This window comes from Cydia strobilella, chromosome 14 (assembly GCF_947568885.1).
Source record: "Cydia strobilella chromosome 14, ilCydStro3.1, whole genome shotgun sequence".
Lineage (NCBI taxonomy): Eukaryota > Metazoa > Arthropoda > Insecta > Lepidoptera > Tortricidae > Cydia > Cydia strobilella.
This window is the reverse complement of record NC_086054.1, coordinates 14,167,561-14,182,279: the sequence shown is the minus strand read 5'-3', so window position 1 is coordinate 14,182,279 and position 14,719 is coordinate 14,167,561. Positions and strand designations below refer to the sequence as shown.

At 37.2% G+C, this 14,719-nt stretch overlaps 1 protein-coding gene across 1 annotated transcript in view; it reads right to left on the bottom strand.

Moving 5' to 3' along the window:
• Positions 1-14,719, bottom strand: part of LOC134747296 (paired box protein Pax-6) — a 106,634-nt gene that overhangs the window by 3,185 nt on the left and 88,730 nt on the right. Inside the window, exons 8-9 of the mRNA XM_063681918.1 lie at positions 5,259-5,440; positions 3,205-3,362 (exon numbers count right to left, since the gene is read on the bottom strand). Coding sequence (XP_063537988.1) covers positions 3,205-3,362; positions 5,259-5,440 — 340 coding nt within the window. The remainder of the gene's footprint in view (positions 1-3,204; positions 3,363-5,258; positions 5,441-14,719) is intronic.

Sequence of the window (14,719 nt, the reverse complement as noted above, 5' to 3'; positions counted from 1 at the left end):
TAAAGTGCGTGTATGTAATTGTACCTAATGCAATAACTAAATTACTATGCTCTTTCAGTGTCCATATTTTTGTAATATTGTGCAATAAAATGAGACGCCAAAAGTTTACGCAACAAACTCATTTCGTTTATCGAACAAAACGCTACGCTTAACCCATTAAGTGCTAAAGACGCGATATAGCGTTCGCACAATCTCGCATAGGTTACATTTTAGCTATCCAGACATACGGCTCACTTCAACCCCTTGCCTGCCGCCGGCGATAACCGGAGGGTTCGCTTTCACGCTATTATCGCGCTAAACACGCTAGTCAATGATCTGTGTCTATGGCGCGTTCGTGCCACGCTATATTGTTGCTAGCTTGTCAATTTATCGGTGTTTTAGACTAGGTTTAATCACATATTATGATGGGATATTGTGTAAGTGGGTATTTAAACGATAAATTCTGAAGTCGCTTACTCAATTAATGGTCTTTGGGTCTTTGTTTAGGTATGTCAATCATCAAAACTACTTACCTAAGAAGTATAGTTTTTAAAATCGTTATTGTGAGACTTAAACAAGGTTAAATCATTTGATTTTAGGTAAGTTCTCGGCCTGTCTGTTTTTTTACGTTTGACTCAAAAATAGTGTTTGAACCCAATTTTCATGTATGTACGACGGTTTAGGTACTATCTATTCAAGGGTCTGGACTCATGGGTTAGCGTTATTAAGAAATCCCAGACCAATTTATGTCTGTTCGCAGGATTATAGAGCTTTTGCCTATTAAACTAACACGCCGTTGAAGGCAGACTAAGAAATGCATGTTTACGTACAGCTTATTACGTATACACCAATTCGTTTTCTGTCTGCGGTTCCTAGTATAGATATTGGTAGGTAGGTAAATATGAATCTCTCCGTCCGTATTCCCAGCATTGTTCTTTTCATCGAGCTCTAAAGAAACATGAAAAACCAAAAGTGATCCCCAGCACAAGGCGCCAAACGAACAAATCCGCATTATTTAATACCCTGCGAATGCACCCGTCGAAAGCAAAAGACCAAATGAAATGCATTTTGAATGAAAAACCTCTTTTGTTCCTGCTGAAACTCAGTCCGACAATGAACAACAATAATTCATGCCCCTTTCCGCCACCTACGGCTAAAAATGTCGGCCGCGTGATATATAATATCAAATGGAAAAGTTACTGCCTTTGGGAAACAATGGGTTTGCTCTTTGAATAATAAATCCAGATTCGTTGATTTTGTTTAGCTTTTCACGTCGACATTTTCATTTGTTTTCGGCGTGTATTTATTTATCTTAACCATACTAATTTATTTTATTATTATATACCTACAATAAATGGCGGGACGGCCTAGACACCTCTCTCAACAACTGGCCGGAGGAGGCACTATAACGGGAGTCGTGGAAGACAAGGGGAGAGGCCTTTGCCCAGCAGTGGGACACCATAATAGGCTAGTAAAAAAAATACCTACAATATATTTAAGAGGAAAATGGATGACCGCTGCTTCATACAAACGTAGTCCCCAATTTCTTCTCTGTATACTGACATTATCTATAAGTGTTTCTTTTCGCTCATCGCAATTTTATCGCACGCAGCGAACATATTTTTGAAGCTCCTAAGAGTGTTTTGACATTATCCAATCCGATATCGGATGTAGGATCCTACATCGGCGTAGTCAGGCCGCGAGGGCGCGCCCGGGCGCCGTATCTAGCGGTCATGCACACTACAACACACATTATGCCTACACATACGCACATAAACAAATATTATCGGTCCGACAACTGACGGGGAGCTTCGACATGGCTGAATTTATCGGAAGCGCCCATCCGATATGGGATGTCGGAAGGCGCCTATGACAAAAACAGCTGCAGGAGAGTGCCAATGGCGTTAAGTGCGCCTTTTTTGCGTTATTTATCGTTTTTTAGTAATAATGATTCATTAAATGCATAAATAAATACAGAGAAACACATATGTCTTACATTTTACTCCCTTCCGACATCCGATATATCGGATCAGATAATGTGAAAATATAGTAATTAAAAAAATTAAAAAGTGAAACGAAGGGGCAAGGCTCAGGTTAATATACACCTCTTTGATGTAAATAAAATTGTGTGAAAATATTTTTCATAATGTAAATATCCAGAGAGCAAGACTACGAGAGGTCTACGTTTCTATGGAGATTCATATTTTTTCCCAGTGGTGCACCCACCTATTCTTAAAATACCTTAACTAAATGGCTCCGTTATTTTCAACCATAGCAAATGAAGGAGAGAATACAAACCTGATAGAACATTAACGTGTACAAACGTTTGTGAGTCGTAACTCGTAAGTCTGCCCGCTAAATTGGCACCACATTTGCGTAGGAATCCAACCGTCGTCTACAGAACAATACCGTTCGATATTCAAAATCAATTTAAAACCCATTTGTAAGGAACAGACAACGGCAAATCCAATCGGGACTCCTATTTTCCCTCTTTTTTCCCCGGTTTTATTTTTTGTTTCCCTGTCATGTCGCGGTGCGCCCCTTGCTCTTGACTCAGCGTTTTTTACATTTTATTACGGAGTTGGTAAATATTTTCCAAGGCTCTTGATTTCGACGGTTCTGTAGCGTTTTCAGACATTGGTGTTCAATATTTTTATTTCATAAAGTATTTTTCGAATGAACAGAATATCTGCCGTCTTACAAAATCGTATTCGTAAGCCGGTCGGTCGGTTGATGACCTTTGTGAAAGTATTAAAACGAGTTAACAATAACGGCATCCTGAATAGTCCTGATAAATATGTAAATTTAACCCTTTGAATGCTATTTGCGACACAAACACATCAATATCTTTCTAAGAATGAGGCACTAGGCACACTTGCGACGACTTTAAGTGTTCCAGGCTTTTCACTTAATTGGCTTCGTCCGCTGCTACAGCGTTATGTGATTATATAGCGATATAGATTAATTCACGAAATCTGGCGCGTAATTTATATTTGAATTTTGTCATTTCAGTAAAAATCTGGCGCCAGTTTATGAATCAACCTTTTATCTAACGGCTCGGCTACGAAACGCACGCTCCGAGCCAAGCGTCACGAGCGTGCTCACCGACCGCCACACATTTATAACGTCAGCGTGCTCGATTCTGACGCTTCGAGCGCGCGTTTCGTGGCCCTGGGGTAGTGAGGTAGTAGGGTATTAGGTAGTTGTATATCCAGTATTTCTTACCAGTGCTAGCGGCGGCTTGAGGCTGACTGTACGCCGCGTGTTGATGCGCGGCCGGTGCTCTAGCGTAACCGCCGTTGCCGAGCACGTCGCCGAACATGTACGGGTAGCCGCCGTCCCGTTGTTGCAGGCAGGAGGATGAGAGACCGCCGGACATTGAGCTGTGGGCAAAGAGAGGGTTAAAATGGGATTTAAACGGGCGATTTCTAAAAAAATGTTGCGTTCGTAGTCGGACATAGGATTTGCTGATATCTTCCGTATGGGATTAACAATTATTATTATTCAATTAAAAGTAACTAAGAATAACAACTTATAAATAAAAAAAAATTAAAAAACAAAACTACTCTTAATTAAAAAAACATCTAAATAAGGCCCCCGCGGCATTGTGCCAAAGATGCTGGCAGCATTCCCTCGCTGAATGGCAATACTTATGCGCTGCGAGAGAAAGCCGCCAGCTCTCTGGTCACCGGTTGCGTCGACGAGCTTTTTGCTAAGTTCTTTAAAAAGAACTTTTGCGCTTGGACCCCACGGCCCCAGTGTCTCGACACCAAATGCCACAAAGTGGTATTGTGGGCCGAGACCTCGGTACTTAGTGACTTACTTACTCGGTACTTACTTCCCTATGGGTTGACACAGTAAAAAATTAAGTATCGTCGGAAAACAGAAAATTCCATGTCTAACTGAATAACTAGGTATGGCTTTAAGACCAATACGATATTCCTTAATAACTGCGGTGTCCATGGTTGGCCAAATCAGGCCTAATAATGAAAAAGTGAAACTATTATTTGAGCATATATATGCTAACACAATTTAATTTAGGTACCTACCTACTTCGAAACTACGCATAAAAAGAAACGAAACGAAACGACGAAACGAACGAAAAAGCCTAGTTCCATGAAAAAACAGATGCATAAAATAAGCCCAAAGTACTTCTGTTTTGACTGAAAGCACTCATCAACAGCCAGAAGCCGTTAAAATTATACTACACGACATCAAAACCTTTCATAAACTTTACGACCCGTGAACGACAAAAAGCGTGTCGGCTAGTTTCAAGTAAAGGGGAAACTTCTCAGTTAATTTTCAACCGACGACAAAAGCTAAAACCTCGTTCAAGTATTAAAAATCAATCCAAGTGGAACGCCGACCGACCTTCGAACCTTAGAGCGTCTCAGTGCACTTTTCCTTTAATATTTAAAACGTCACATGTGTTCTAAACCTTTTACATTTCAAGAAAGCGATAATGACTGTTAATATAAGGGTAATAAAGACTAATTTTAAATAATAAACCACAGACACGTTAGTATAGCGGGTCAAACAAGTTTGTCAGTAGAAAAAGGCGCGAAATTCCAATTTTCTATGGGACGGTAACCCTTCGTGCCTATAATACATTTTTTAAAGCCGCTCTTTACTACTAACGGAAATGGCTTGACAGAGTGTAGTTCTTAAGTTATTTTGAATCTGCAGCGCGGCGGAAAACGCAAGGCGACCTTTGCCGCGCGATTTCCCGCTCAATTTAATTAGTGTCGCCACTCGATGATAGATGGCGCTAGAGGTAAGAATGCGAGTTCAAAGCACTCGCAGCTTTGGTTCGTGTGTATTCGTGTAAAAGCGCGTTTTCAACTCTTTGTGAAATACATTGAGCTTTAGAAGGTTTCATTCAGTGAGAGTAAGCACTATAGAATCCGCCTAAGCTAGCTTTACACCGATTTGAATAGAACAAACTGAGGGTGTCATGTCATAGAAAGTTGACAATAATGATGACACGGCCACACTGTCATTGCAAATGCCATGCAGAGTTATCTTGGTCAGAAATCGCCGAAAACAAATAAAATTAACTTTATGCATATGCACGTAGGTCTATGTTGCTCTGTGCTCTATGACCGATTAATCGGTCTTTGGCGTTGCACCTACAATGCGTATATATCGGTCATTGGCGTCCAAAAGGTCTTCTAGCGCTTTATTTCTTGCATTGTGTAAAATAATTTATTTTTAATACAGTCAATTTGATTGTTAAGAAGTAGGTAAGTAAATGTGAAGTTGCTTACGTGTTAACGTACCTGTAGGTATCACTCATCGTAGAGATAGGTTGCGGTATCGGGCTATACATTGAGTTAAAGCCCCCGTTGAGTGGTAAACGTGGTGCGGGCGGTGCAGGCGGTGACGCGGCTGGCGCGTCCCGCCGTTGACTTCTTAGTTTCTCTTCCCTTCGCCATTTCGCCCGCCGGTTTGAGAACCACACCTGTAATGGTATTGTGGTTATTTTTGGATGTTTGAGGACCTACGCAGGATATGTATGTTCTTCAGTAAAATATGTTAAGGCAATTTCATGGAGATCTCGTGTTTTCTGGGGGCCTACCGTGAACCACTCCGTTCATTCGTTCGTCTATTTTTAGGGTTCCGTACCTAAAGGGTAAAAACGGGACCCTATTACTAACTCCGCCGTCTCTGTCTGTCTGTCCGTCTGTCACCAGGCTGTATCTCATGAACCGTGATAGCTAGACAGTTGAAATTTCCACAGATGATGCCGCTATAACAAAAAATACTAAAAACAGAATAAAATAAATATTTAAATGGGGCTCCCATACAACAAACGTGATTTTTTTGCCGTTTTTTGCGTAATGGTACGGAACGCTTCGTGCGCGAGTCCGACTCGCACTTGGCCAGTTGCTCGAATATGCAGAGGCACATAACGAAATTTCTATTTTCGCAATAGACCCTCTTTACTTTATAAAATCTGACTGACGACATGCAAACTTAAATTTAAAAACACTCCAATGCCAGTTAAGGGCGGGTCGCTGCGTGAAATAAGATTAAATATGAGGGTAATTTACTTAATTAGAGTAGCATGTACATTACTCGTATTTATTAATTAAATTAGGCCGGCCCCGTGACATCGTGCATGTGATCTTTTTATCACGTGAATTACAAATACATATGTGACTCAAACAATAAACCATAACATGTAAGTATCCTCTTGGTGTGAAAATTAATATAAGTAGTATATTATTTATGAAGGTAGGCATATAAATAGGGGCAGTTTGTTAAACACAATGAATACAATATTCTATATTATAGTATAAATGTAAAAAACATGCCTTATTGATTAGATGACACAATTTAATGCAGTTAGCACACACGCAGACATTATTATTATTGTATATCCCTTTTATGATTAGAGTTTTGAATGATTCACGGTTAATTTCACTAGTCTTATATCTTTTATGATTAAATACTAAATAAACCTAAGTCTACCTTTTGATTCCTTTACCTACCTACCTATTACACATGATTAACAAAAAATATTGGAATTTTTCCTTTATATACTTTTTTATATTTTTTTAATTCTTGTTATGTTGTAAATTTTTGTAATTTTTTAGATTATATTGTTCATTCTTCTTCTAGTTTCCACCAAATTAAGTACTATCTAATAAACCAGTGATCGTATAATTTATAATATTCCTCTATTTAAATACTTACGTAGTTGATAGGAAAATAGGAAAAGCCTCGCACATTGCCATCAAAGGGGCCGGCAAAGCAATATGTCATAATATTATTGCCGGGCCTCTGAAATTGCTGCCTACAATATTTTATTCCCGGTCGAAATGGGAAAAAGGGTCGTGAGTGTTGCTACGCTACGTACGTTTATGTTTTATTGGAACTAGATATATTTTAGTTGTTTATATGAGAAGGCAATGCTTATGAAGAAATGATCCGATGTATTAGAAGTTGGTCATGAAAAATATTCAATGGTCTGCCTAATGACCTTCAGGGCATTGAAAATAGAGATTTCAACAGGGAATCTCTCAAATAAATGCAATGAAATTAAGATAAAACTTCCACTGTACCTGCCTGTATAATATTTTATTCAGACATCAATTATAAATGGATCAATAAGTACTACTTACGATTACTGTATTTTTGCCTAGAATGTTTATGGATAAACTGCGATATTTATACACTTTAGTACTACTTTAGGCTACTCAATTGTCAATTAGTTTGCAAAACCTAAAGTAATAGTATTTAGTAATTTAAAACCTTCGATTTAAAATCTCTCCGTAAAACTTATTCATATATGTAAGTAGGTATACGTGTAATATCAAAACCAATATAAAACATAAATGAACTAATTCCGCCCCCAACAAATACCCAAAAATACCCCCAACGTACATAAAAACGCTATAACGCCCCGAACTAAATCGTACCCCGGTAAAATATTATGACGTTTTTCCTCCATCTATATCTATACTTCACTGACAGCGATGACAAGGGGCTCCGTCATTTCCTTTTATAAATTGCGCCATAGTTGCAAGGGTTGCTAAATGAGATTTGCCGTAATTCTGTTATTTTGACAACAAGTTGCCGGAGTAATTGTTTTGGTGTAGCCTGGTTATGGAAATGTGTAGTTTTGCGGATTGCGGGATGGTTTGGCTGAGGTTTGGGGTTTATCGATTTTTATTCGGGTTTATTTGACTCGACGTCTATATCACCCTTTCGTCATTGGAGTGACAGACATTGATATAAACGAATTTTAAAACAAATTCATGGACTGTGTAAGAGATTTAAAGCAGCCTGAAGAGAAGAAGTCACATTAAAATAATAATAATCCGGTGAGCCTCAAAATCATCATTATCCAGCTCTTGGGCGCCATATTGCCGGAAGCGACGCACGCGCCAGCACTGGCAGCTTCCGGCACGCAACGGTCGACTTATTTAATTGTTCAGATGTTGGCACAACATGACGCTTCGCAACTTTGTTTAAGATTTAAAGTTAAAATAACTTTTGTGTCTTAAAAGTTAGAAAAATTGTAGTGAAGTGTTATAAATAATACGTGTATCTACACAGATATAGCTTCCTTTATGATACAACCTAAGATTATAGTAAATTGGGGACGTTTGCGTCTTGAAATTTGACTAACTGAACACACACACACACACGTTTATACACGTTTATAGTCTATAATTATACTAGTACATAATGAGTAAGTATTAGCATAAATAAGCATTTTAAGGAAATAAAAAGTTAATTATATCTATCTTAATATCAAAAAAAAATGTCTCGTGTTTATATCGACTTACCGTATAGTACGGTTTTTGTCATTTTTCCTTTGCCATATTACTTCTTTTATTAGGATGACGTCTTATGTTGCGAAAATACCATTTAGTTGAGGTTATACCGTGCTTGAAGTTGCAGGCAGTTTTAGTTTCGCCAGTAGCCGCTGGCGCTAGCAGCTGCAAGCTGGTTTTTGACACATGGTATGGTCGCATTCATAATTATTAATTGTCTATGGATTTGTTTGTTTTTTAAATGTTTTTCTTTTTTTCTTGTATACTTGGTTTTATTTTTCATTGTGCTTATAATGTTTTTTTTGGTTTCGTTAATATGATTGTAATTATTTCTTGGGTGTATTTTTGTAATGTTTTAATATGTATCTTTGTGTGTTATCTGTCGTGGCATCACCGAATGGGCCCTACGGAAGACCAGCGCTGGCTTTATAGCTAGCATTATGGTGAGTTGGGTCCATTTCGTGATGCACACTTGATGATTTCTTCTTTTCTTGCTGTTGTTGTCTGTACATGTTCGTACTTGTGTTGTGATTGTCACAAATAAATATCTTTTATCTTTATCTTTAAAAATTCAAAAATTGTTATCACGACTGCATTGCCGCCTAAAATTGCTTCTGACCACGTTGTCACCGGATATGTCACATCTGTAAATGATTATTTGATGATTGATTCTATAATTGTTTTTAATAAACTGCCGGACTGTTCTACAGTTTTATAGAGCTCAATATATGTATCCACGTAATAAGATTATAGTAACTATACAAAATATAACAATATTCAGACAGACATTTCCAGCGCCAAAGTAGTCGCAATTAGAAGTTAACCATAACGCCAAAGTAGACTGAATTTATTGATTTTTCTGCCTATCCTGTTGCTCCCAGTTCATATTAAAGGAATTATTATGGAAAATAACAGAATATTTCCCATCAAGTTTTTTCCGGCATTCTGCGCAGACATTTATAGGGTTGCAGCCCTTGTTCTCATTACGAAGTTTGCTCATTAGCCAGAGGAATTATGAGTAATTGTCATTTACAATTAAATTTTGTTTAGCTCTGCGAGGGACTAAGGCTGGAATTGCATGCTTAAACTTTGTGGAATGAAACCTGGACAATGACAATATATGACTACCTATAGTTTAGTCACAGAATAAGTAATAGTATTATCATACCTATAGAACGGCCACGCACCGCCCCGCTCCGACTCGAATTACCTCGCCCCGCGAAAGCAGATTGACGGCCGTTTGCCGGCCGCTCAGTACTATTTTTAAGCAACTTACTCACACTATGAAGGAGGACGCGTGTACAGACGTGCCGTTCACACATAGAAACGCAAGTGATTTTTGATGTATAGCGTGTCCGCCCTGTGGTTTAGTACCCGTACTATGAGTCACTGACTAGAATGACTAGTGACTGTCAAAACTGACATTTACGCTAACGTCTATGTAATTTACTTTATATACATCTCGCTCGCACTAATATGAGAGTACGAGCGAGATGCATAAAAAGTAAGTTACGTTCTCGATAGCGTTTATGTCAGTGCCAAACTGGTGGTAGCCACACAGGTAGTTATATCAAAAAAAAACAGTTTCAGGTGAAATTTTGAGGTAACCTAATTTATTAACGAAGAAATCGTTAATAACAGAAGTGTTGATGAAAGAGTACCAAGAAGGCAATTCAGATTAATGAATTTAGATAGGTGAAGAGCACATAAAGTAAGTAAGTAGTTAAATAAGTATTTATTTGCAAAGAATAAGTAGTCACAATAGTGTATTAGGTGGTAAGTGACAATTGGTTGCTTATTTATTGGTTGGTTATAAGTCATGTACCTACATTCTCCTCACGTGTGAAAGTCAAAAACCGACTTTGGCAAATTCACCCCGTGCAAAATTGCGGGGAGTAAAAGCCAGATAGGATAAAAAAAAAAAAAAAGTCATGTACCTACACACAATGTCATAAAGCAGAATGCAAGCAAAATGTCGAACCTTTTAATCTAGATTTATTGTAAATCGACTTTGTATTAAATGTAACGCACCTTATTAACATGCTATTTATTTCTAAATAGTTGTTAAAAATGCTTATATTTCTTTTTGTTCTTATATTCGTAATAATGCCCGAAGACATTATATTGGTGTTAGTGCCCGAGTCCTAAGCTTTATTCCAAGAAATTCAACGTAAAGAGACTTATTCCTTACAAACATTTCTTTCCCAGATTTCCAGTAAATCTTTCTTTGTTGTGCGCTTGATTTATTTTTCTTTACTATCACTTTTTTCATTCTTTAGGTTATTTTAGGTAAAGCCTTTATATACTAAAAGAAATCGAATTAAATCCGGCACAAAAACAAACCAGTCATATACCAGCATTAATCAAAAAGGACAGGAGAGGGAAAACATCCCTATCCTCACCCCAAACACAACCTTATTATCAATAGATAAAATTCATTTTCAAATGATGCGTATATAAAGGTTGTTGTAACCTGGATGTAGCCGAACTAATATGAGTTTTAAAGAGTATAGGGTAAGGTTGGTATTAGAGTGTAAAGGTTCATGCGCGGTGGGTGCCAATTTTTCAGAACGGGGGGCGGAAATTCGCCCCCGCTTCCTGTAGGCTGGGTCGATACACCCCTGTAGTGTGCCCACAAGTGGGGACAGTGTGGGATGTGTGGGGTTTTTTTTAAGAATTTTGAGAGGCTTGTTGAATGCGTGTATTGAAAAAGGCTGAAGAGCATGAAGAGTGTGCGCAGTAAAGTATTTGAACTTTGTAAATATAGATTTGATTGGTATTGATATGTTATTACTCGAATATCTAGCTTGCACCAATATCTGTAGAACCGGGATGCAAGGGCGAGAGATGTCAAAATGAAATCAAATTGACATCAATGTGTAAAATCAAATCGAAATCCCTATTACGGTTAAAATGATTATTGTCAAGTTTTTAAAAGTTTTGTGTAATAATTTTTGTAAGAAATTATATACTTTTGCGAGGGTTTATGTATTAAATGATATACGTTACGAGTATTTGTAAAATTGTGGGTAAATCTATGAAAGATCCGTTGTTTAATCAGTAATCATACTAACAAAAATAAAGTCAAAATAAATAAAACTTTCTTTGAAACCCCAAAATTGGATGAAAATTTTAAACATTGTTCCACCTAAAATTTAGACTATTTATATTGGTCTCACACCTCATAAGTTAAATAGCTAATATGAGTGTTCAAAAAGTAGCGTATCCGTATACAATCATTTCGTTAACCCACTTAAGAAAAACAGTGGCCATGCTTTTCCGTAAATTTGATAAAAAATATCCTGCATTATCTAACCGTATGGTCACCCTACACAGCCTTGAACCCGGGGCAACACGTGGTAGCCACTGGAAACAACTCCTCGAAAGCCTACGCGCCACTCAAGCGAAATTGAGTTTTGTCCACTAATCTTAGGGCGCAAAGTGGTTTGTAGCGGCTTCCCAGTAGGGTTGTGCAATCGATACGTATTTGTATTATTTCGCGGATGAATACATTATGCTTGTTGTCCAGGTATTGTTTAGCGTATTTTTAGTATGAATAATGAAATTTACAAATACGTAACTTGTACCTATATTATTATTTGTGTGTTTTATAAATTGTAATTGTATGTCACTAACCTTAATTAATTTTAAGTTTTGTTGTATTTACTAACACTATATGGATCAAACGATTTGAAATCAATAATTGAATTGAATTGAATTATAATTCGCATAGTCGTAATTCAGTGTTACCTACATTTATCCATGAATTGGCCCAAAAATCTTACAATCTTTAGTACATAATGGCAGTAAATTAACCTAGAGAGAGTAGCATGTTATGATATAAAAGCATCATTTATTTAAAAATAATAATAATATATGAGAAAAAAATTTAAGATGATAAAAAATACGCGTCGCGTTGTAAAAAAATACAAAAAATAATAAAGTAAAAGTAGTAATTGGCAACCCTAATCAGTGGTTGAGTGACCGAAGTACCGGCTCCGACGTCGAATGTTAATACCGAACAAACACCATCGCAAGGTTAACGTTAGGTGAAAACATAGATGTAACTTTTGTAAGTTCAAAATGCGAAGCGTTATTTGTAAAAAGAATATACCAGATTCGAATGTTAATACCGAACAAACACCATCGCAAGGTTAACGTTAGGTGAAAACATAGATGTAACTTTTGTATGTTCAAAATGCGAAGCGTTATTTGTAGAAAGAATATACCAGATTCGAATGTTAATACCGAACAAACACCATCGCAAGGTTAACGTTAGGTGAAAACATAGATGTAACTTTTGTATGTTCAAAATGCGAAGCGTTATTTGTAAAAAGAATATACCAGATTCGAATGTTAATACCGAACAAACACCATCGCAAGGTTAACGTTAGGTGAAAACATAGATGTAACTTTTGTATGTTCAAAATGCAAAGCGTTATTTGTAAAAAGAATATACCAGATTCGAATGTTAATACCGAACAAACACCATCGCAAGGTTAACGTTAGGTGAAAACATAGATGTAACTTTTGTATGTTCAAAATGACAAACGTTATTTGTAAAAAAAAAATACCAGATTCCATCCATCATGTCATCGAGTTGTCCCAAACTCCATGAGATTGAGCTGTTTCATCACAGATTTGTACTATTTTGAAATTGTCACCGGCCTTTTTTTTTAGGGTTCCGTACCCAAAGGGTAAAAACTAAGACTCCGCTGTCCGTCTGTCCGTCTGTCTGTCTGTCCGTCTGTCTGTCACCAGGCTGTATCTCATGAACCGTGATAGCTAGACAGTAGAAATTTTCACAGATGATGTATTTCTGTTGCCGCTATAACAACAAATACTAAAAAGTACGGAACCCTCGGTGGGCGAGTCCGACTCGCACTTGGCCGGTTTTTTAATACTGTTATTCAAACGAGACTATCTTTTTTGGCATATGGTCTATTCGATTCATCTTATCCAAACACTACCAAATTCTATGTTATAACTCAATTAATTATAAAAATTTGTAGAATCATAATACATAATTTGATTTAAAATCCGTTTAGTTAAAAGCTAAAAGCTGCAGCCAAGTCCCCTCATGATAAATCGTGGTTTAAACTGTTGGCAACACTGCAGTTGTTAAGTGGGATGGATTCTTTTTTTAAGCAGTCTCAAAAGGTTGTTTAGGATGCCAATTCGAACATTCCGATATCAAAATGATGTCATTTTGTTGTTGCCCGTGCGTGCGTCTCGCTATTGGGGCGAACAAGTACGAGTGAAATGCACGCGCGAATGATAATAAGGATATAATTTTGATATCAGATTGTATGTGAGAATTGGAGCCCGATTCAACTGTTTTTAGGGTTCCGTACCCAAAGGGTAAAAACGGGACCCTATTACTAAGACTCCGCTGTCCGTCTGTCCGTCCATCTGTCTGACCGTCTGTCTGTCTGTCACCAGGCTGTATCTCATGAACCGTGATAGCTAGACAGTTGAAATTTTCACAGATGATGTATTTCTGTTGCCGCTATAACAACAAATACTAAAAAGTACGGAACCCTCGGTGGGCGTGTCCTACTCGCACTTGGCCGGTTTTTGTGATTAGCACGCCTCTCGTGCACGACTCAATTCATTTCGCATCAGCGCGATCTTCAAGGATTTATCAAAATAAGATCAAAACTATAACAAATTGTTAAATTTGAATCGACGTCTTCTCCATGATGTTGTGAATTGTGAACGATTGATATCGTAGCGCTACGGCGTAGCGCGTAGCGAGAAGCTTCGCTAAGATGACAATCGTACCGTATATCGACAAACGCCAAACGAAATGTTAAAACGTGATCGTTTCTAAAAATTGTTTAGTTAAGTACCGTCAACCGGGGTGAATAGGGATGGCTTGGTTGAATAGGGACAAACCTTAAAATTGATTTACCTGATAATTTCTTAAAATTACTTACACAAATTAAATCATTCGATTGAAAATAACAGTAGATTTTGTATGATACAATTTGTATGGGTAGTTATTAAGAAATAGTCAGGTAAATCACATTTTAAGCTTTGTCCCTATTCACCCCAGCCATCCCTATTCACCCCGGTTGGCGGTACTTTAAGTTTTGTTTGGCGTTTTCTAAACGAAAACGATGGTCACTTGGCTAAGTTATTAAGTTTGTAAGTGTCTGTGTTACTAAAATAAAACTTACGTACAAATTAGAATAATAAATAGGTTAATATAATACAAAGCATTATTAATTGTTATTATAACTGACGATTGAAAAAAAATCTTTGAATTTACATGAGTATATTATTTGTTCGTCTTTTGAAATAAAAATAATCAAAAATATTATATCAAAAAGCTCTTAAGCTCAAAAACACGGTTATAATGCAAAATTTATTCAAGCTGAAAATGTGAAAATAATGGATCTAACGGCGTAAGCGTAAAAAATGTTTATCTTAATGCGAAACGAATCATAGTT